The sequence below is a fragment of the Amblyomma mixtum genome, chromosome 1, assembly GCF_055824585.1.
Source record: "Amblyomma mixtum isolate Tamu chromosome 1, ASM5582458v1, whole genome shotgun sequence".
Lineage (NCBI taxonomy): Eukaryota > Metazoa > Arthropoda > Arachnida > Ixodida > Ixodidae > Amblyomma > Amblyomma mixtum.
The window spans coordinates 163,043,636-163,067,343 of record NC_143012.1 but is presented as its reverse complement, the minus strand read 5'-3'; the positions used below and the strand labels follow the sequence as shown (position 1 = coordinate 163,067,343).

The window sequence follows — 23,708 nt, the reverse complement described above, 5'->3', positions numbered from 1 at the left end:
GTGATTCTGTAGCAATGCAAGCGCGATTCCCTTCAGACTTTGTGTAATGACATTTCACTTTGAAACTGGATCTAGCAACCACTTCTACTACCACAGCAAATCGGGGCACATTTATAGGAATCGGTCATCATGGGGATTGAAGTTTTACCACGGGGATCGAAGTTTTACCATGAGCCCAGGGACCAGTTACTTCTTTCTAACTAAGCCTCAGGAACCTTAAAATATTGATCCTTTTGGGGCATATGCCCACTGAAAGCAACACGAGCCAACCTTGACCAAGTTCTGTGCAAAATGCATGACTTCACTTATGATGCAGTCATACACAATCAATGATGCAACCAAGTGGCCGCCAAGCTGTCTAGAGTGTTCTGAACACACCAGCTAACCCCGGAGCCGCAATAAAAACAACTGCAGGTTTGAAAATACCAAGCTTCTTAAATGCCTTCCCATTTCGCTTCCCGACTGCTCCTTCAGTCACTTTGTGTACTTTGCTCTTAAGCTCATTATGTAGCCCCTGTCCTCCACTTTTCTGCGTGCTGTTGAGTTGAAGTGCTGTTCACTTCCTATGCTAGCTTATCATCGTGCTGTGCTTTAAGCAGGCTTTCTTGGAATGGCAAGGGTAAGATGATGACACGAGCATGTCTGAAGATGCCCGGAAAAAATCTAGACAGATGACAGAAGTGACTCATGCCTTACAGGTGCACTGAAGAGGAATCTGAACTAGTCTTTTTGCCGCAGGAACTCGATCTACATGTTCTGAGCTTTCTTAGAAACTTCGATTTATTGCCCTGTGTGGCCGATTTTCCTAATTAAATCGAATTAACGTCCGGCTCCCGCCTTTTTTTTTTTAATTCTCCCTCGTACGGTGGGCGGAGTCGACCAACGCGTGGAGTGCCTTTCAGCCAGCTCCGTGGAGGCTTTGCTTTCGCTTTAATTTGTTTTTTAGGTTTCCGCGAATAAATAGTTTCATTCACAGATAATATAGCCGCAAAATAAGCCCGCAGAAATAAAAATACGCGCGGACTATTTGCTTCTACGGACTACTACGTATTACTCCGCCGGTGACAGAGCGGCAAGCCGCCACGGGACTGGGTGAAAGGCACTCCCCGCGTTGGTCGACTCCGCCCACCGTACGAGGGAGAATTTAAAAAAAAAAGGCGGGAGCGGGATGTTAATTCGATTTAATTAGGAAAATCAGCCACACAGGGCAATAAATCAAAGTTTCTAAGAGCGCTCGGAACGTGTAGGGGGAGTTCCCGCGGCAAAAAGACAAGTTCAGATTCCTCTTCAGTGTACCTGTAAGGCGGTCTGCCATGTTCGAGGCAAGGCAGAGGCTGCCAGCACCCTAGCCGCACATGAAATGAGCGTCGCACCGCTGCTAAGGAACAGCACTGAAAAAGGATTTCATGCTGCTGCAAGATTTAGAACCCAGTTTTACAAATTACAGCCAGGACCATAAAATCTACCCTGGCTGGAATTTGCAAAGTTGCGTACTAAATGAAGCACCAATATACACCCCACCGTTACTGCCCTTGAAAGCTGCAGAGTATGCCATATAAAAAAAAAAGAGCACAAAGTTTCATAAGCTCAGCAAATGAGACCAAAAGACCATACATGAACATCTTGCTAAAAAGGAAAAAAAAAAAGCTAGATGGCTAGCTAAAAGCGAGACTTGAACACATTACCTTGAGTGTACGAGGTCTGTTAGAAAAGTATCCGACCTTTGGCCGTTGAAAAAAAACTTGCATAACTGGAGCGTTGCAAACCTAGTCATCTCTAAAGTAGTCTACTTGGGACTCCACACACTTCTCCCAGCGGTGCTGCCATTGTGGGAATGTTGTGTCCCCTTATTGCTTTTGTGTGTGTGCGCCCCCTCCTAACGACCACTCGCATTCCCCTCCTAACGACAGTTCGCATCCTCCTCCTAACGACCACTCAATCCTCCTCCTAACGACCGCTTGCCCCTCGTCGCACGCTGTCGCCGGATGCCCCCCCACGGTGCGCCCCCGCACCCTCCTCCTGTTCTGGGAAGCCACTCCCTCCCGTGGACGCTTCTCAGCTCCCTCCTTTCTTCGGGCGGCCAGTTCGGCTCCTGCCTCGGTCGACGCTGGTCGCACCCTCATCGGCTTTAAATAAACGAAGTCTAAAAGTACCGTGTGCGTCTTCGCTGCATTCAACACAGCGACCGGACACGACAGTGGCGACGAGAAAGTGGATTCGACCTGCGCTACGCAACGCTATTGACAAGCCATGGCTACGCGAGGGTTTCCCAATCAAATACCAGAATTCAACGGCTCATCGTGGTCATCGTGGGTTGGACGCCTTCAGTTCTACTTTGAAGCTAACAACATCACAGACCCAGCCTTGAAGAGGGCCAACCTGCTGACGCTGTGCGGGGAGCAGACCTACGATACTGTCTGCGCCCTTATTCAGCCAAGCACACCAGCGGCAGTGTCTTACGACGACATCGTAAAAGCGCTGCAAAAGCACTACGACCCAAGGCCATCCGAGGTCTACAGCCGGGCTCGCTTCCAACGACGAGATCAACTGGGAGGAGAAACTGTGAGCGCCTACGTAGCCGCGCTCAAGAAGCTCGCTGCCGACTGCAATTTTGGAACGCTGTCGACAACAGCTACCGGGCAGGAGGGAGACGCAGCTTCTTCTGCTAACACCACCATGCTTCCCTTGGACGTGATGTTACGCGACAGATTTGTGTGCGGACTGAGTGACGAGTCACTGCAGCAGCGCCTGTTCGCTGAGAAGGACCTCACATTCAGCAAAGCTTACGACATCGCCGTTCGAGCGGAGAGCGCCGGTCACCAGCAGAGAGGGATTCGCCGGAACACCGAGCCGGTACACCAGACAAGCAACCAGGTGCGCAAGCCTTCTGTTGTTGTAAAATCGGTCAAAAAGGCACAACGCTGCTGGCGGTGTGACGACCAACACAACCCCCAGGGATGTCGATTCCAGTCAGCCACGTGTAATTTTTGCCACAAGCGAGGGCATATCGAAAGAGCATGCATTACGAAACGGAGACTTGCCAAGATAAAGTCACCTTCCCAGCCTAATCACAGCGTCAACGCCTCAGAGAATACGCCGCTATCTGATCTCCATGGAACAACATCAGCAACACCATCTGTGTTGTACGACCTGAACACCATGAATCTCGGCACGCGACCGAAGATTTTTACAGAAGTAAGCGTACATCACCAGCTGATTAAGTTCGAGGTGGACTCCGGCGCAGCCTGTACTCTGATCAGTGAGGACACGTTCCGAACCTCATGGCCATCTGACGCACCCGCCCTGCAACAAGACGACACGCACCTGCGAACGTGGTCAGGACAGAATCTGCCACTATTGGGCTCTGCCAACGTGCAGGTTAACTACAACGGCCAGACCCATACGCTACCTCTGCTTGTTGTGAAGGGCACAGGATCAAGCCTTCTAGGGAGAAACTGGTTTTCTCCACTAGGCGTGATGATATGCGGCATACACCAGACGCCGAGCCAGAACATGGTTGAGCAACTGCAAGAGAAATACGAAAGAGTATTCTCGGAAGAGATTCCAGGAAACGAAGGGCCCCCGGTCACACTGGAGTTGTTGGACAACGCGCAACCCAAATTTCTGAAGGCCAGGCCGGTGCCGTTTGCTCTCCGAGATTCAGTTGAAAAAGAGTTGGACAAACTGGAGCAGCAAGGTGTCATCGAGCCGACGCAGCATTCCATCAAACTCTCAGCGTACGACGCTCTGGTCTACCGCAATGGGAGTAAACATCAAAACGCCGATGCGCTAAGCCGTCTGCCACTAGACGCAACTGTTGACGAACCATTTCCACCAGGAGACGTTCTGATGTTCGAAGCACTGCCAGAACCTCCGCTTACAGCAGGCACAGTTGCAGCATCTACGCAGAAGTGCGCAGCTCTCCGGCTAGTTTACACAGCTGTTCAACAAGGCAACGTGCATAAACTCAAAGGGGACAACTTCGACGCTTACCGCAGGCGAGCTACAGAGTTGAGCACCCATCGCGGCTGCATCATATTTGGGTCCCGAGTTGTGATGCCGAGAGAACTACGCGCACAAGCTATGTCTCTCATCCACGCCGGACATCGGGGCATCGTTGCAATGAAAAAGTGTGCCAGAAGCTACATGTGGTGGCCTGGCATTGACAACGACATCGAAACAGTGGTGCGAGAATGCAAGCCTTGCCAGAGCAGCCGGAGCGCCCCGCCGAAAGCTCCTGTCCCAGAATGGGAAAAGCCAGACACACCATGGCACACACTGCACATTGATTTTGCAGGACCAATTGAGGGCTGCACTTTCCTTGTGGTCGTAGATGCCTACACAAAGTGGCTTGAGATAAGGCAAATGGGACAGACGACTTCGGCAGCAGTCATTGACAACCTCCGATCACTATTTGCAACGTTCGGCCTGCCGCGCAAGGTAGTGTCGGACAACGGAACACCGTTTGTGTCTGCGGAGATCCTCAAGTTTTATCGCGACAACGGGATCTCATCAGTTACATCGGCCCCCTACCACCCAGCGACAAACGGACAAGCCGAGCGCTACGTAGCCGAGCTAAAACGCGCCCTTGAAAGAGATCAGACAGGCTCGCTGCAGCGCCGCCTTGCGCGCTTTCTCTTCAAGCAGCACACGACGGTTCAGAGCACAACAGGCGAGACCCCCTCGAAAATGATGTTCGAGCGTGAAATGCGAACCCAGCTCACAGCCATCCTCCCCGAGCCAAAGGCAGAGACGTTCCGGGAAGAAAAAGCAATTCCGCGCTGCGGCACGCTTAACGAGGGGCAGCGCGTCCTCGCCCGACAGTTTCTGAAAAAGCCACGCTGGGAGGAAGCTACAATTGTCAGACGCATAGGCCTGCGCTCTTGGCTCGTCAACATACATGGCACAGTAGCACGCCGACATCTCAACCAGCTGCGTAGATTTACGACGCCGTCTGAGAGCTGTCCGCCAGCGGAGAGAACACGTGCACCATCTTCCCACATAGCCTGGCACCTTTTCCCGGAAGAAGAGACTTCGCCCAGGACAGACCTAGGAGACACAGCGAACAACAGCCAGCCTACAAGTGTTTCTCCCCCGAGCGCACAAAGCCAGCGCGCCTCCACGCGTGAGCGCCGACCCCCTGCATGATACCAGGCAACTTTCTAAGGGGGAAGGAAGTGTTGTGTCCCCTTATTGCTTTTGTGTGTGTGCGCCCCCTCCTAACGACCACTCGCATTCCCCTCCTAACGACAGTTCGCATCCTCCTCCTAACGACCACTCAATCCTCCTCCTAACGACCGCTTGCCCCTCGTCGCACGCTGTCGCCGGATGCCCCCCCACGGTGCGCCCCCGCACCCTCCTCCTGTTCTGGGAAGCCACTCCCTGCCGTGGACGCTTCTCCACTCCCTCCTTTCTTCGGGCGGCCAGTTCGGCTCCTGCCTCGGTCGACGCTGGTCGCACCCTCATCGGCTTTAAATAAACGAAGTCTAAAAGTACCGTGTGCGTCTTCGCTGCATTCAACACAGCGACCGGACACGACAGGGAAGTATTCCAAAAAGGCCCTTTTCGGAATGGAGTTTAGCTCAGCTGTCGTTGCAGCCATAATGTTCTTCCTTGTCTGAAATCGCGCTCCTTTCAATGGCCTTTTGATTTTGGGAACCAGCCAGAAATCGCAGGGGCCATATCAGGACAGTAAGGAGTCTGTTGAACTACAGGAGTCTGGTTTTTCACCAAAAAATCTGATTCGAGTGCGAGGAATGTGCAGGAGCATTGGCGCGATGGGTGCGCCAATTTCCTGTTGACCTCAGCTCCGGGTTCTTGCGCCGCACAGCATCACGTAGGCAACGGAGGACATCCCTGTAGTACTCTTTGGTCATTGTTTGACCCTGTTGCGTAGAGTGCGTACTCGTGGTCTGCCACACAGAGGGTGTCAAAGAAAGCAGTCAGCATCACTTTCACATTGCTGCGCAATTGGCGGGCCTTCTTAAGTCTTGGTGACGTGGAATGCTTCCACTCTGACGACTGGGATCTGGTTTCCGGGTCGTACCTGTATAGACCTCCTTCACCCCGCGACGTCACGAAGATGCGGTGGCGCTGTTGTCAGTAGCGACTTTCGCGCGGTAGGCAAAACTGGTTCCGCCTGCCCGTGCCTACCGCAGCTGCCGCAGCTACCGGCGGCTGCATCATGCCTGCGCACTGCAGAAGCAGCATGTACTGACCAGCTGCGTCACTGTTGAATCCGCGTAGTAGCATAAAACAGAAAATAGATTTTTCTCGCAAATAAATACCGCATTAGGAAATGGGTCGCGGTAGTAAAAGCGCGAAGTCTGGGTGTCGACCGGCGCCGCCAACGTACTTCATAGCCGGGAAATTGCCGCGCTCATTCACCTGAACAGCAGCAACGTATGCTTAAAACTGCGGAAGGAAAAAAATGAAGTAGCTGAGCTCGTATTTATCACCCTGAGCTGGTATGCACGGGCGCCGGCAGGGTCACTCACCACCAAGGAGTTATTTATTTGGTTGATAGAACAGCATGTTTTAACGTGTGTAGAAGTTATACGAACTTATAATCGCGCGTTTTAGGGCATTTAAAATATATTTAAAACGATTACTCAACATGACCGGCATAATTATTTGATTCTAGTAAAAATAAGTCTGGTAAGTCGTGAAAATCTTGCGCGGTCACGCTGGCATGCTTCGAACAGCGTACTTTAAGTGTGCTAAAAGCCACATGCTTTTCATTGCACCATGCATGGTTCATAATCTGCTTCATGAAGTAGTACATGATCGCGAAGCCTGTTTGGAAAGAAGTAGCCGCAGGCGGCCTACCAACAGAGGCACGTAGCGAGATTGACAGTGGATGAGGCAATGAAAAGTTTTTTCTTTATTGATCCATGATGTATGAAACCAAATTCGGTGCAAATATGACACTGATCTGGTAATTTCATTAATGCGTTTTATTTTCAGTTATACCTGGCACAGTTCTTCGGTAATTGTAATTAACACCTTCTTCAAGTCACCCCGGGTCTTGAATAATGAAGTAGAAAGTGCGAAAATTTTTTTATGCCAGCATGTCCCCAAAGCCCTGTTCTCTATGATGGCGGTATTACTTCTTTTTTTTTAGATTATCAGTACTTATGTTTGCATAGTCACATGAAAACTTTTGTTATCAAAATAACTGACATACTACTGCTCCTGTAGAAAAAGATCGCGAGATTTATTGCACTCCTCAGCGTCTATGGAATCGTTCGCGACAAATAGAATCAATCCACTTCCATTATTTACAAATTTACGAAGGGGTGTGTGATGCCGATCACTGAAAATGTGGTAGATCAAAAAACAAACCTTTAAGTTTACTCCCTTGTTTATGGCTTCTTCGCTTTCGCTTTGGTCAAAGAAATGCGGCACTGAAATCAACGAAACCTCTGATCCCTCTTCTCCGTAGTGATGCTACCATTGTGGCGCTCCGTCGTCAGAAATCCGCAGAATTCGCGACGTGCCAGGACCATCAGAAACCCCATTACCTCACAATTTTTTACGAACACAGATCTAAATACCGTAATTTTATGAATTTCTACTGAATATCTTGCTATATTTTTTCGTCACCAAACCGAAGACCCAGGGCTAGGAAAGAATATAATTTCAGGAATTCAAACTTTTCACCAAATCGACCAGTTTAAGAAGGGAAGTCGGCCTGGCTGGTGCCTGATCTGACGGCTAAAAAGATCGGGACACGATCGACGCTGTCCCCAGTTTTCGCACTGCGCGACACGTATCAACAGACGGTGAGCGCACGTCGGCTCTGCCGAAAAAACGCCAGTGCTTCCCTCAACACTGTCCCAAGGTAAAATCATTCTGGCTAGTGCCGAGTGTCAAAAACTTATTTTCTATTCAATGCCTACGGTAGAAACCAACGGCAGAAACGCTTTCTAGCCATAATACAATACACCGCAGCGAAATACGCCGCACATGGCCAACGCGAGCCTGTGTACTTCGAGGAATACTAAGTTAAAAGCATCAACCATTGTTACTATTCTCAGAAACTCAAAACGCACCTACAAGCCTTGAAAACCGGCGCTGCACCACCCCAACTCGACGCCACTCCCTGGCCTCTTGCCTACCGCGAGCCCGCTAGCGACTGCAGCGCCACCTCGCTTGTTTGCAAACATGCAGGAGGTCTATACCCAAGACTCGTCACTAGTGATTATGATGTTGATGAAGTCGGGGTCACTGTTTGCGGAATCCAGCATGTCCTGTGAGACTTCAACACGAAGCTGCTTTTGCTCCACCGTGAGCAGCTTCGGCACGAATTTCGCCGCAACTCTCTCCATGGCCAAATCTTTGGTGATAATGGAATGTGCGGAGAAATTGCTCATGTCCACCTCTTCCTCAATTTCTCGGATAGTCACGCGACAGTCCCGCATCACCATGGCGTTCAGTTCGGCAATGACCTGGTCATTTTGGCATGTTGATGGCCGATTGGAGCGTGGCTCGTTCTCCACCGATGTGCGGCCATCTTTAAAACAATTGTAACACTGCTTAAACTGTGTGCTGCTCATAGCATCTTCACCGAAAGCCGTCTGAATATTTCGAATGGTTTCCACTCGGCTGTCGCCAAGTTTATGGCAAAATTTGTTGCCGTAGCGCTGCTCCTTTCACTCCGCCATTTTCCGTGCAATAAAAAACCGACGAAAGCACTGCCGATAGCGACTGACGCTATCGGCAGGCGGGAAAAAATTCATGCATGCGCATGAAGGTTCAAGGTCGCCTGATGCAAGCGCGCTTGTCTCATATCCATCAGGTGTTCGCAAAAAAAAAAAATAAAGTCGGATACTTTTCTAACAGACCTCGTATGACGAAACGAGTATGTTGGAGACAAAAGGAAACGTAGCTCACAGTTTTTCTCTGAAGGCATCTGTGTCTGCCTGCGTCCCCAGCTGTTTCGAGGCACGTTCAAGTGTTGCAGCTGCAGAAAAAAAAGAAATAACAGACGTCAGTGACACCAAGCTTTTCGCACAGCATGTAAAGGCACCCCACACAACAAGCACTGGATTGCAGTCCTCAGAAAATTCCATTCAAAATGAACATTTTCAATAGGTTTCAAAAATGACCTATGGTTAGAAGTGAAGTAAACAGGGTGTGAAAAGCAAAATCATGTTAAGCAAAGTAGACACTGTCTCACAAACCAAATGTAAACTAAAAAACTACTATCAGCATCATTAAAGCATACTCCAGAAACCTGAAAGATACAAATGGCAGACAGAAATCACCACATTTCATTTTCACATGAGCCAAACAGCAACCTAAGCAATATGCAGTAGTATAGGAGTAAGGAAATGTGCATGTTTGTTTCCTTTGACTGGAAGTTTTAGAAAAGCATTCAATCACATCAAAAAAGTGAAATGAAATGCACTCGAATACTGAAAAACACAGCTTCTGGGGCCAGTTAGCGCATGGTTTCGGAGAAAAACCAGGAATAGTGAACACATTCACAAGAAGGAGTAGACACGAGGACGTTGGAAACAACTGCATTCTACTCGGTGAAAATTCTCACAGCACAGCTGGGCTTACATGCGCATAAGCAATGACACCAACAAAAAAAGCATCATGAAGGCAATGGCGCTGACGCAGAAGGCAGTGTGGTCTGAAGGGGACTGAACATGTAGAAAGACACCAAAAGGTGAACCATGGTATTGAAGAAGCGTGTTTTTTGCTGGCATTGTTTCTTACGTTATGAGCATATGCAGTCAAATAATACCACAGACTGTCTCTTCTGGAGTTGACCACACAGAGAAAGGTTATGAATAGAAATCTGAACTACAACATATCATGAACACACCTTGAAAGCAAACCGAATTTTGCCTGTGTCGATTAATTACTACCACATTGTAATGACAAAGATGTCATTTTCTCTGAAAACAGACCTTTTTGACATAGAAATGAGAAAAAAAATAAAAACAGGCATTGCCTGTTCCTAATTTGCCGCCTAAGGTTTACCGCAAAGGGGGGAAAAGCCAGTGCAGGTGCTCGTAGAAACCACAAAAGCAGCCCGTGGAAACCTACGGTTCCATGGAACCCAGTTTGGGAACATGCGGGTTAAGGCACAGGCTACACAGACTGGTTTCGTCAGATGGCGCTGTAATCAATGCAAGCCAGGGCACACCTCTGGTGTCAGAAACAGTTCCTTCAGCACTTCTCAACAGTCTTCAGCAGGCCGCTGCCCTAACCAACCAAGAGCCTACATAGCACTGTTCTCCGTTTGTGGGCTCACCCTGTCTGCAGTGGGCGCACTTCGATGAAGACGAAATGAAAGAATGCCTGTGTGCTGTGTAGTGCGAATGCACGGCACAAACCTCAGGTGGTAGAAACTAACCCGAAGCCCTCCATTACAGCAAGCACCTCTCATAGCCTGTGGCATCGCTTTGGTGTACAAAACCAAACGACCGTTCTAATAAAACTTGAGCACTAGGTGTCAGTGCAGTCCAGTGGACAGAACTGAAGCAAAACAGGAACCACCTGTCCACACCCAAGAGAGAAGTGCCTAATGTTGCTCGGTAACACTATCAATGTCAATATATCAGTTGTGTAACAGGAATGTAGTCAACGTTGTCAAAAGGACCAGGTATGCCGATCAAATTAGTAAATGCACAACGGCCAAAGGCTGCAACTGTTGCAGAGAAAGGGAAAGTGGGAAAGACAATTTTCCAACAATGGATTTCCAACTCAGCCTTTGATAACAGTATTCGTAGATACTGAGCACAATACAAGTGGTGATAAAGTGCATTTGAACCCTCTGCCAACCGGGCTCACCATGCATTCATTGCACGAACACAGTGCGCCATACAGCCCACAACGAAGGCATTCTCAGTAGGTGAGGTGTCCTGATTCAAGCGAAAGCAGTGTTTAAAGAGGATACAAAGTTGGCATTTTATATTCTCAAGTAGACAGTCCCCAATATCAGCATCATTAAGGGGGGCTGCGATGATCGCAGGTGAAATTTTTTTTATTTTTAGGCGCAGAGCAGTGAAATTTGGCATGCTTATTGGGAAGTCCACTGTATGCTTAAATATAAATTTCATGAAAATATCTCACACGGTTTTCGCTTTATAAATTTGAATATGCTTCATTGCCATACCAAGCTTATGTAACAACAAAACATGGTAGAAGCCTGCACTCACCTTCAAGTTTTATTCCAAGGAACAGTTAATACAGTGACATTGTCCAAACAATTTTAGCATCCTAATTTTTTTCTATGCATAATGTTACATCGACACTTGCATAATGCACTCCTTATCGTCATGTGAAATTAGTGACAGAGTGAAAAGTGATGAAGTAATTCAAAAGTATAGGAGTGTCACTACGTAAAGAATTTATCAAGGAACGCAGTGCAACAAACTGCACGAAAGTCTGTGAAGTCAATGTCATGCTATGCTTTCTGCAACCAAGGAAATCAGGTGAAAAAACACTCTAGAGAAATCTAGCCATTTTGACAGATTTCAGGCAGATCTGTGCTACCTACGGCTATAAAAACATGTTTTGAATACAGTACAGGGCTGTTTTGGGGGAAACATTTCTGGGATATATTTAAAAATACCGTGTAGATAGCAAATCTGGTATTTTCTAAAATCCTTTTTTTTAACATTTGTGGGATTTGATTCCTGCGTCCCGCCTTAAATGAAATGAGAACCAGATCAATGTACGCGTCATGCAGATTAGCTCATTCAGGCAGCTGTGATCAGCCAGTCTATCTGTATCTTTCTTATGTGCAATGAAAACCAGTTGGATACAATGAAACAGTGTTTCAGATGGTTTTCTGAGACAGCAAATTCGCACAATGCTTGGCTGTCATTGAAAGAAACTGTAATCGGGAAACAATTCTGGCTGTTTTAAAATGCCATGCAGTACAGGCACTGTAGTGAATAGTAAATTTGGATCCAGGCAGTTCACTCTGGAACTGAGACAACGTCAATAGGTACCATAAAAAAAGAAGAAATCAAAGGTCCATGCATGACCCTCTCCGTCTCCATTCAGAGTTGCCTGTCGTAGAGCGAACAGTGACCACAACACTTGAGTTTCAATCTCAGGCCGTCTCAATGCAGACAAACTGAGACGGCAGAGTTCAAGGAAGGGTCAAAGTCCAACAGCCTGACTAAATGACCAGAAAAGCAGTCATCTACTCATTCGGGTTTCATAAAAATAGATTTAGCTCTCCTTGCTCAGAAAGAATTCATACTAAAAAATTTTGAAGCAAAAAACATGGTACTTAGATTATTTTTAGATTTTTCAAAGGCGTTTGACCTTGTTAATCACTCTGTGCTGCTTAAAAAATTAGATCACTACAGTATTAGAGGCATAGATCATATGCTGATTTCCTCATACTTGCGACATAGGTCTCAGTTTGTCAGTATTGCCGGTGAATGCTCCCAGTTGAAAACGGTAGCTTCTGGCATTCCGCAAGGGAGCATTTTGGGTCCGTTTCTTTTTGTTCTTTATATCAATGATATTGTTCGCATCGATTGCACTGCTAAGGACATAATTTACGCAGATGACACTAGTCTGTTTTTTTCGGGTACTTCAACGGCTGATCTCGCAAATCGAGCTAATAAAACCTTAAAAGAAATAAATACTTGGACGGCTGATAATCACTTAAGAATTAACATGAGTAAAACTGCAGCAGTCATGTTTCACCCATGTCACAAACACTTTGAACTTCCTCTAATTGAACTAAACAATACCAGAATAGAATTTGTGCAGTCTGTGGAAACTCTGGGCGTTTACTTTGCAGCAGATATGTCGTGGAATGACCATATTAATTACGTAGTTCAGAAACTTTCCAGAACAGTTGGTATCATGCCCCGCCATTGCTTTAATTTTCCTACGTCAGTCAACATGTTACTTCATCACTCTTTGTTCTCTACCATAGCCAGCTACGGATGTATGGTGTGGGCAACAACAACAGCTGAATATATTAACAAACTCACAGTCTTACAAAAACATATCATACGCATTGCATGTAAAGTGCCACATTTCTTCCACACTGCGAGCCTTTTCCATCGACAAAACGTTATTTTAATGAAATCCATGTATAACTATAGGCTGTGCTATAAATATAAACTCGCCATAATGAAAAATGATGACTCCTTACTTACACTGGCTGGGTTAGAGCAAAGCAGAACTGTGTATGATACCCGTGCAGCACAGCTTTGGAATGTTAAGAAATTCCACACAAACTATGGCAAACAAATGTTGCGGCATACCTTACCGACACTTCTGAACCAGTTGTACTGCCACAAGAATCTTGATCTATCCAATATTTCTCTGAAAGAATTGCCCCAAATGTTCATGTAGTTTTTTTTTTTCTTCCTATTACCACTTTGAGTGCACCTGTCAATTTTGCTGTCATTTATATTCTCCTCCCTGTGTTTGCCTTTATAGGCTCTTTGATCTAATGTAGTTCTTTTTTCCTTTGCAAGCAGAATGTACTGCGTATTGAACGTACGTCTCATTCTCTGTACCGAACATACTTTACTTACAATTTGTTTGATGTCGTACTCCGCCACCGTCAATGCTGCACTGTAAGAGGAAGCCCGGACCTCTCAAGCTGTCTACACAGCTTTTTCCCTGGCTGCTCTCGCAACACCCAGTTGCGGAAATAAACCTTCAAACTTCTACTCATTCGCTACTGCACACTGTAGGAAAAATCCTGGTAGTCCAGTCCGGCCGTCCCATTTTTCTTTTCCACCAACTAAAAATTTTTATCCGTTGAGAGCGCAGCAGGAGGAAAGAAGGTGTTCCATTCACTTACTTGCATTGTTGATAGAAAATATGCTGGAACTGATGCTGTCGCACAGCTGGTGGTACCGCTGAGATGTATCTATGGGGCACAAAGGAAAAAAAATGCACGTAAAATTATAACACCGTCTGTGCCAAATATTTTATGCTATTAACGACACTGGTCTGCATGACTTGATACAAAGCAACAATGGAAGAGACTGAAGAAGCAGAGAGACCCGGGCAGGAAATAAAACACACCAGACCGCAGGGCAGGGCTGTGCTCCTACAGAGACATCCCGAACACAATAACATCACAGCGTCAGTCATTCTGAGCTTTCTCGGCCTATTTTCATGCGCAGCACCGCGTGTGTAAGTCTGTATGGAAGGTAAGCAAGTACACATAGCTTTCTTGTCGAATTCAATTGAGTCAATGAAAGTTAGATGTGTCTGATCACTTTCCTTCTAACCATTTTTTTCTTTGTGCCACATTGTGTCATTGAGGAACAAAACAGAAGCAGCGACACGGACGCCTCGTTACACCAACACAGTAGGGAAACCAGCAGTCTTGGACAGCAAGAGAGGGACAGTTGAGCTACAGCATTTCAACCGGAGGGTGGCATCCACTTTTTAAAATTTTCTTTTAAGAAGCAAAGAAACTGAAAGTAGACAACAAAATGCCACTAGTTAGGAATGCTCCTGAAAACCTGTACATGGCACAGGCTCCATGCAAAATGCACTCAAGGAACACAGAACTAGCAGAAGTGCTCTGATGCTACCAATGGCATAAAGACTGTTTGGTCAGAAGTCTCCACTGCACATTCAGTTGACAGGAAGAGGACAGAAGTTACTGGAGTAATTTAACCAATGGGGACAAGCAGCAATCGAGAAGCAAGGGAAATGATGTTCTTTTTTTTTTCTGCTTTCTTCCACCATGACTACAGCCAAATGTGAAGCAAAATTCGTGTCTTCATTGAATTAAAACGCCCCACTTCTACCTTTCCGTGGATTTGCGGGACTCTCAGTTCACCTATGTTACTATGAAAGCAGAGCTACCACGGCACATCATCTTTCATGCGTAGACCAGGAGCTCGCCCATGGCATGAAAGATTTTGAGACATAAAATAAGGAAATGGAAAAGACGACACTCTGGCAGCAGTAGTTCACACCACATCTCAAAAGCCACATATTTATGAACACTCATTGACTCACAACAAGCATTGATAACAAAATGCCCAATATAGGTTACATCCCCCGGAATTGGAAGAGCAAATGTAGTCTGGCCTAAGGTTCGTTCAAGGTTCGTTCAAGTGAAACAGGACTTTTGCCTTTCGACAATAAAAAGGCACACTCCAAGGAAGCATTGCATGTTTATCACCTCGTGGAACATCTAAATGTAACACCCTATATATAAAAGTGCACTTAACTAAGCATTCCACTAGTGCTTAAGTACCTGCAGAAAAACAGTTTTTACTGCCCTGTGGTTATGACAACACTGCCTGCTACACTTCATCACTGGCAGAACAACAGCAACCGAGGAAGTCTTTTGAAGGATGCAATCGGTGAAACAGCTTGGAACACAGTGAAAAATGTCAAGGGGATGTCACAGCAATGAACAGCCAGCCAAGATTCAATGGTGCACAGATTGCTTCATGATCAGTATTTGAGCACATATAGTTGCACAGAAATGAAATAGCTTCAGTGATCTAACCAGGCGTCTCTCTTCTTCCTGAAGCATTATGCATGCCCCCGTAAAGCTGAGAACAGAGAGTTGCATCCAAGGACAGAACATGTTCTTGAATGGTGCTACCTGAGTTTTAAACAGCAATGATCGCATTCTTGCCACCCAGCAAAATTACTCAATACAATTTAGAAAGGTCAGCTCACATGGCAGTGCAACTTTTTAAACAAAAGCTGTAAGAAAACTATGACAATGTCATCAGTTCACTGCTGACAAACTGGTAGTCTGCTGGCAGACACCTACCTACCTGCTCTGTAAAAAGCTTCCTTTTACTGTTGCACACTTGCAATGAACTATGCCAGAAAAGACAGAGCTGTCTAGTTAACAAGAATCTGTTAAGCCTTGGAAGGCTGCAGGTGTCTGTAAATAACTGTATGAAACAAACTTCCCAGAGAGACATGCACCTCATTACCATGCTGTCGGCATGTTACCGTCAATTTTCAAGGATTGCAAGTTTGGAGGCCCACCTGGCAGTCGCCATGCCACCAAGGACTATGTTGGAATATATAGTGATGCACTTGTGAACTAGCAAGTTTTCAAGTTTACACAATTCAAACATGCTACAGCCATAGACTGTGCAGAGTCTATAAAAACTTCACTCTGGTTGCCAGCTTCCTTTCCGAGAGGTGTTATCGCAACACACTATTCAGTGATTGCAAACAGTCTGCAATCCTGTTTGAATGTAACTCATGGTTTGGTTTGGTTTATGGGGTTTAACGTCCCAAAGCGACTAAGGCTATGAGAGACGCCGTAGTGGAGGGCTCCGGAAATTTCGACCACCTGGGGTTCTTTAACGTGCACTGACATCGCACAGTACACGGGCCTCTAGAATTTCTCCTCCAAAGAAAATTCCAGCCGCTGCGGCCGGGATCGAACCCGCGTCTTTCGGGTCAGCAGCCGAGCACCATAACCGCTGAGCCACCGCGGCGGCTGTAACTCATGGTGTGCAACAACATTGGTGTGACATGCAGCAACCGAGGACACCCATATCTTGTCAGCGTCAAAAGCAGTAAACAGTGGAACCTTCATGTACAGTACTACAACAAAAGGCCACTGTTTGACTTGAACGACCCTCATGGCTATCTCCAGCATTTCTGTTATTCTCGTATGAGCCTATCTATTTTCTATGGATCGAAAGCACTCGCCTAAGTGATGTACACTACCAGTAAGCTTGTAGTCACAAGCAAGCATCTGTCTCCTGCATTTTTTGACAATGTACCAGTCTTTCCCGAAAGCAATAAATAGTGCAACAGCTAATTTCTCTGCCAAGCTATTTGTCACACAAGAAAAAAGTGATCCCCATATTAAGCACACTATACAGAACAACTGTCGTGCTTCTTTCCATAAATTTGCAGTTAATTTCTCTTAGCATCATATGTTCTGCATATCTTATTTAACTTTCTACAAGGGTATAAGAACTGGCCTATGTAGTGGGCTATTATTTTTCACAATCTCTTTTGGACCATGTGATTCTGTTACTGACTGAATGCATGGCTTTCTACTCATATCGAAGCATACAGGCCAAAACTGTCACTCTGCACTCTTGCCAACAAAAACAGAGATGAACCCAAGACAAAAAGAAGAGGAATGGAAATGGTAGCCTGCACGAGGTTAAACATTTTGTTACGACAAATAGCGTCCCTCTTTCAGGCTTGATGCGATACCCTGGGGATGCGATACCCTGGGGATGCAATCCCAAACCGCAACTCCCAAGGTGCTCACATTATGAAATGTGACATGAATAGTTTAATTACAGCTAAAGCTTATAAATCTTTCATTCCACCATCACTGTGGTCAGAGCCACAAAGCCTACAAGGGCCACAATCAATAAGTCAAAACGTATATAATACCATTAGAACCATTCATATACAGCAAAATCGCCTAAGGTAGGCTAAATCTTGTTACATGACTGCATTAGGCCACATTCTGGTAATGTGCTTTCCTTTGACGACAACTGCAGTGAAAAAAACAGCTGTCAAGTGTCCAGTTTTAGACAGGATGGACAACAGCCTAAGAAAAGTAGCTTCCTTACACATCGCAGCAAATGAATGAATTATGACAAGTGTATCACATTCACACTGATCCCTTTACGACTCTAAATGATTTGGAAGCACGCACAAAAAAGCCCTTGAAATGTATTTACACTATCCACATCGAGAAGAATGCAGCCTTCCTCCTATACATTTCGCGAAACATGTAATGCCTGTACACTGCTAATTACAAGCAGCAGAGTGACCTTCGAAAGCTACAAAATAGAGCACTGCTACCTTTAAGCGAAGGTGTATGCCCCAACAAACAAACAGTCATTTGAAGCAGCGAAGAATTACAGGAGCTTGGTACTAATTATCATGAGTCTGAGAAAACACATACCACCATCCTCCATGTCCATTTCGTCGGCGTACAACACGGTAGCGCGTTGAAATGCTTGGCGAAATGACGGCACACTTCGTACACGTAACTGCCCGACAGAAAAAACTATTTGCAAGAATCGCACTGAGGCGTCATATCTGCATTAATCGGACGCCCGATTAGCTTTGCGCAGCACTCATTTCACGGTCAAAGGGCAATCACGCAAGCACCCACACTCGAAGCTGTCATCATGGAGCCGCCTCGTTCGAGAAAGAGCCGTCGAGTGCAGCGAGGGTCAACCCACCTCGTGTCGAGCCGCCGAACTGCTCCGTGCTGCCGTAGTTTTGGGCGTCGCGGCCGCCGCCGGGACTGCTCCACAGAGACATCGCTGGTGGGCGGGCTGTCACAACACCTGATGGGCCTTGCCGTCGACGATCGGCCTGGGATACCGTCACCACTCCCGCGGCAGCCCCCCCTCAGCGCATCCGCCGCCGCACGCCTCCGTCAGAACGCGAAAACAATGTCGAGGCGTTGCAGCGGGGATCGGTTTGCGTCGGACGTCGCGACAGCGATGCGGACGGTCTTCGGCACACGGACGATCGACTCGCCGCCGTGCAACGCAGATTGGCTGGGCACGGCAATGACTGTCGTTACTGTTTTATTTTTATCTCAGACTACCTGGAATTAAATCACGCCGTCTCTAACACCCACATGCAAGTCGAACAGATTATTCCGCAAATGATAGTGGGCGCCTCAACGATAACACTACGCCCGGACAGAAAGATAGGCGATCCTGCACTCTGATTAGGCGCGCGCAGGAGAGCCCAAGGCCCCTATCCTGAGAATGCATTGGAAACGGCGCAACGAGAAACAGTAGTTCACTTGGGGATACGGCCAGTGACAGATGTCGCAGCGCTAAGTACAGCAAGACGTGAGGACATTTACTTGACAAGCAGACGAATGGAGGAATGTTCAAGGAGGACAAATGGAGCAACTAGTAGCGACAGTCCCATAGAGCTAAGCGCGACGACAGAGCGAGGCAGGAATTTCGTAGCGACACCTGGGAGACGTTTCTAATAAGAGTAATAAACTTAAGACATGAGCAGTGGATTTTGAATTTTCTTTTTCTACATACAAAATAAAGGGCTAATGATGAGCAAGACAGAAAGGTGCTCAGCCAAGAAGACAAATAATTGACACCGTAACTCTAGAGACTTTGCCAAGTTGACCCAGCTCATTAGTGACGGTGTTGAACTGGGTTAATCCTTAGCCGATTTGGTGGTTTGGTTTTTGAGGAAAGGAAACGGCGCAGTAATTTCCTCGCATCTCGGTGGACACCTGAACCGCGCCGTAAAGGAAGGGACGAAGGTGGGAGTGAGAGAAGAAAGGAAGGTGCCGTAGTGGAGGGCTCCGGAAAAACTTTGAGATCACTGCGGCGACGCGCATTGGAGCAATCCGAGAGCAAAACGTCCTCATACTATATCGACGTCCGTGGCTGCTCTTACTACTCTTACGTTCATGTAATATATCGATGTCCACAGCTATTTTGACATCAAAGTATTTTCTTTTTCGAGTTTTATTGCGAAAGCAATGCTACTTTCACTTTCAGCTCCTCGCGTGGCCAGGCCGCGGTAGCTACCGTTGACCTTTTTTGCCCAAACATCGTTTTTGGCTTCCTTTCTCGTCATGCGTCATGTAAACAGTGCCCGATGTTTCAGTTCGTTTCCCCGAAGCCCCGTACTATCATCGTCACCACTTTTCTCTCTCGTGCCTAGGAAGATTGGGCAGTGTGTCGAGCGCGCCGCTGCGCCTTGAATGCCTGGGAGCAGCGCAGCTCCCAAACTACCCCCACGCGCTAGTTTTGCGGTGACGGAACCGTAGCGGCGTAGGAGAGTTGCTAATAACAGAGACCTTGAGGGCACATAGAAACACCACCAATGAAGCGGTATAAGGACGGGGTGGTCAACGTTCGAAGCGCGTAAGGCAAAATGTAAGGTGCAGTACGTAGTACGGTCGAGGCAAATGACGAGATGCGAGAAGCAATGGGTGGCAAAAATTTTCAGTGTCTATGCTACATGGAGGAAGAGGACTTAATGGATCACTTACAAATACAAATGTTAGAAGGAAGAAAACGATAGTAAGACAACCATGAAACAAAGCACTATTCTTAGAAAGTACTCATTGTCATAAGAAAATGCTGGACACAAGGAACAATTTTTCTGAGAACAATTCCAAAGAAAGTGGGCAACCATTCGAGGCTAGGGCTGGGCGCTTGAAGAAGAAGTGTTACTGGCAAAAATTTGACACCGGGGATGACAATTTCTGTAGCGGCAAGAAAGGCAAAAGCGACAGAACATTATCTTATCCAATCAGTATGAGGTCCTCCAACCTTCAATGCACGATGCCACCCCAGGAATCCAAGAAGCACTAGTTTCGGAACAGCCAGGACGCGAGTTCATTTTTTAGAAAGATTTCGATCCCGGTCGTGGCGGTCGAATTCCGATGGAGGCGAAATTCTAGAGTCCCGTGTACGGTTGTACGGTGCGATGTCAGTGCACGCTAAAGCATCCCATGTGGTCGAAATTTCCGGAGCCCTTCACTACGGCGTCCCTCATAGCCTGAGTCGCTTTCGAACGTTAAACCCTCGTAAACCATAAACCATTTTTCAGAAAGTAAAAGCAAGGGACATTTGGAGGATTGTGCGCGCTAGAAAATAATGGCTAAGCGGGCCTTTTCATCATAATTTCCTGCCTGCCGGCCTGCCTGCCGGCCTGCCTGCCGGCCTGCCTGCCGGCCTGCCTGCCGGCCTGCCTGCCGGCCTGCCTGCCGGCCTGCCTGCCGGCCTGCCTGCCGGCCTGCCTGCCGGCCTGCCTGCCGGCCTGCCTGCCGGCCTGCCTGCCGGCCTGCCTGCCGGCCTGCCTGCCGGCCTGCCTGCCGGCCTGCCTGCCGGCCTGCCTGCCGGCCTGCCTGCCGGCCTGCCTGCCGGCCTGCCTGCCGGCCTGCCTGCCGGCCTGCCTGCCGGCCTGCCTGCCGGCCTGCCTGCCGGCCTGCCTGCCGGCCTGCCTGCCGGCCTGCCTGCCGGCCTGCCTGCCGGCCTGCCTGCCGGCCTGTATGACGCAGTGGTGCGTCACTGCCCTGTGATGGCAGCTACTCCAAGCGGTGGGCCTCGTACGGCCCAGGTTGCTCTTCGCCAGCGACCAATCACTGACCTAACTGCCAGGTGCCACGGCGGGCAATTTGCTCACCATCCAGTGGGGAAGTTGTGATGACGCCGCAAGATCACATGACCTAGGTGGCCCACCTGTCTCCTATAGGTTGCTCTCTTGACGCCACCTGCCAGAGCCATGCCCGTGATTTTTCGCTCACGACGCTGGCACCGGATTTTCTGGTGAACGGGGCCTTTACCCCTATCGCGTGAAAACTGCAATATAAACGCTGATATTAACAGCACTTATACCGGCCTGCTTGAAGAGCTAGAATTGCAACAAACGACGTATCAGCAGTTATTTTGGCGTGTTTTCGTACCTCGTCAACGTCTGGAAATAAGTTGATCTTCATAGCGACCGACTACCCCACCCCCCACGCCGAGGCAAAAGCCCTAGCGAAAGGAACAGCATAAGTCGCCAAATATTTCGTGGAGTGCATTCTTCGACACGGCAACTCGATGTTCACATCACGGACAGAGGAACAGCGTTCACGGCGGAACTGACGCAAGCCATGCTGCGCTACAGCCAAACAAGCTACCAGAGGACAACTGCGTACCATCCGCAGACCAACGGACTGACGAAGCGCCCGAACAAAACCATCGCCGATATGCTCTCCATGTATGTCGATACCGAAAACAAGACCTGAGACGTCATCCTGCCTTATATCGTCATCGCCTACAACGCCGCAGTGCAGGAAACCACCCAGATTCATTGTAGTTCTCTTTAATTCACAACTGATTCAGAGCAATTCACTTATTACCCTTAATTCACCGTATTGTAACATTAATTCACATAAATTCATAATTAATTCACTTTTATTCACAATTAATGCATCTTAATTCACCTTAATTCGCTCATGGCACTTTCTGTAGTCATTAATTATTGACTGGATTCCGATTAACAGCACATTTTCCCTCGTTTCATCTCAGTATTCATTCCGGACTTTCAAATTCGCGCCATGCGTTGACTCCGCCTGCACTTCCGATCCCGTGGCCCTGCACTTCCGATCCCGTGGCCCTACACTTCCGGCATTTTCAAATTTGGCGCCATTTTTGCTATGGCTCATCCACGTTTGGAACATTTTTGGCTGTAATTAATCAAGTATTCATCCGATTTCGATTTTTTTTTTGAGCAGCATCCTCACATCATCCTATTTCGATTACGACCATACGTTTGACGCTACCTCTTCTGAGTTGTTCACAACTGCTGCCGATACACTTTTCGGACACGACTCCGCCGACATTGCCGAATAATGCTTTCGCATTAATAAGATAACGTCGACGTCGCCAGCTGCCTTCAGCGCGCAGAAGAAGCCCGAAGGCTTGCTCAATTACGGATCAAAGACCAGCAACGATCTGGCGCCAGAGGCTACAACCTACGAAGGCTCAACGCGGAAAACAAGTCAGGAGACCGAGTAAGGGTTTGCATGCCCATTCGCCGCCGCGGATTCCGTGAAAAGCTTTGCGCCGCTATTTCGGCCCGTTCAAGGTTGTTCGTCGGCTAGGTGAAGTCGTCCCTGACGAAATGACTACATCCCAGCGACGCCACGTACGACAAGAAGTTGTCCATGTCGTCTGACTAATCCCCTATTATGCACGCTAAAGGACGTGTTTCCACAATCAGAGTTTATTTTTGCACAATCCGTTTTATTTTCTTGTAGCCACCTTATTTGTTTTAAGGCATTGGGTCGATGCTTCTTCGAGAGGGCAGTAATACCGCGAAACTTTTGTAGTGTTTGCTCATTATTCAAGGTTGCCGGCACGCCGCTTTATCGTTTTGTTTGTGATGCAAGACGCGCCTAGATTTATCTCGATTGATCGCACCAAGGCGGAGCCGACTCTACGTCGTTCCAGAATGTTGTAGTAACTTTGCACGCCGTATCTCGAAAGTTCGCTACCACCTTTAAATAGACCCTTTAGAAAATTCAGTCTGGCAACTCGGCAGGCATCATCATCAGCAACTTCCGTCGGCGCCGTGCGCCATATTTTGGGCACCTTTGGCTGGAAGACGCACACAGCCTTTGCTCTAGTTTCCACCTTGTGGCATGTTGGTTGTGGTTGTGAAAGCGATGGCGGAAAATTTGCAGTGGTCGAGGGACCTGACTGTCATCCCGGGCGGATTTTCGGAAAGCCTTTTGGACTCCTATTGTCCGGCCGCACCTCTCAGCGAAGCTACAAGCCGGTATTACTGCGATCCGTCGACAGTGCGCGTTGCCGTGTCACCCTGCAGGTCGAATATACTGTCGATAAAGGAGGGCTAACAATACTTGGACCGGACTCGACTACGAGCAGGCGTACTGCAGGGCGAAATGTGTGTGGATCCGGATATGGGCGCTCGATCAGCAGTGCCGGTGCGCTAGCCGTCCGTGCGAAATAAGTCGCGTTGCAACTGTTCACCATCTAGGCCTAGCGACGACTAGGGCAGTCGGTGACCAGCGAGCAGTTCGTCGCCCGGCGTTGCCGCAGGCGGTGTCGTTGCCGAAAGCTCCACTATAGCACAGGCATGCAGTCGTTGCTAGAATCTAGGAAGCATCCTTTCTGGTAGCATGGCTGTTTTGTATTTTCTTGTGCGAACGTGAAGTAAGCCGAGCCTGCCGGCCGGCCAGCCTGGATCTCGTCTGCCGGCGTCATAAAAACGAGCTA

The 23,708-nt window shown here is 47.8% G+C and overlaps 1 protein-coding gene across 2 annotated transcripts in view; it reads right to left on the bottom strand.

Moving 5' to 3' along the window:
• The window catches only part of LOC149369603 (syntaxin-7-like), a 42,016-nt gene extending 23,168 nt beyond the window's left edge, over positions 1–18,848 (bottom strand). Inside the window, exons 1-3 of one of the 2 annotated variants that reach the window (XM_089559061.1) lie at positions 18,165–18,848; positions 13,805–13,873; positions 8,896–8,965 (exon numbers count right to left, since the gene is read on the bottom strand). In XM_089559061.1, coding sequence (XP_089415187.1) covers positions 8,896–8,965; positions 13,805–13,873; positions 18,165–18,246 — 221 coding nt within the window. In that variant the 5' untranslated portion in view covers positions 18,247–18,848. Of the gene's footprint in view, positions 1–8,895; positions 8,966–13,804; positions 13,874–17,881; positions 18,107–18,164 lie in introns of those variants that run through there. The other variant, XM_089559068.1, reaches the window with a different exon arrangement.
• Positions 18,849–23,708: the final 4,860 nt, after the last annotated feature.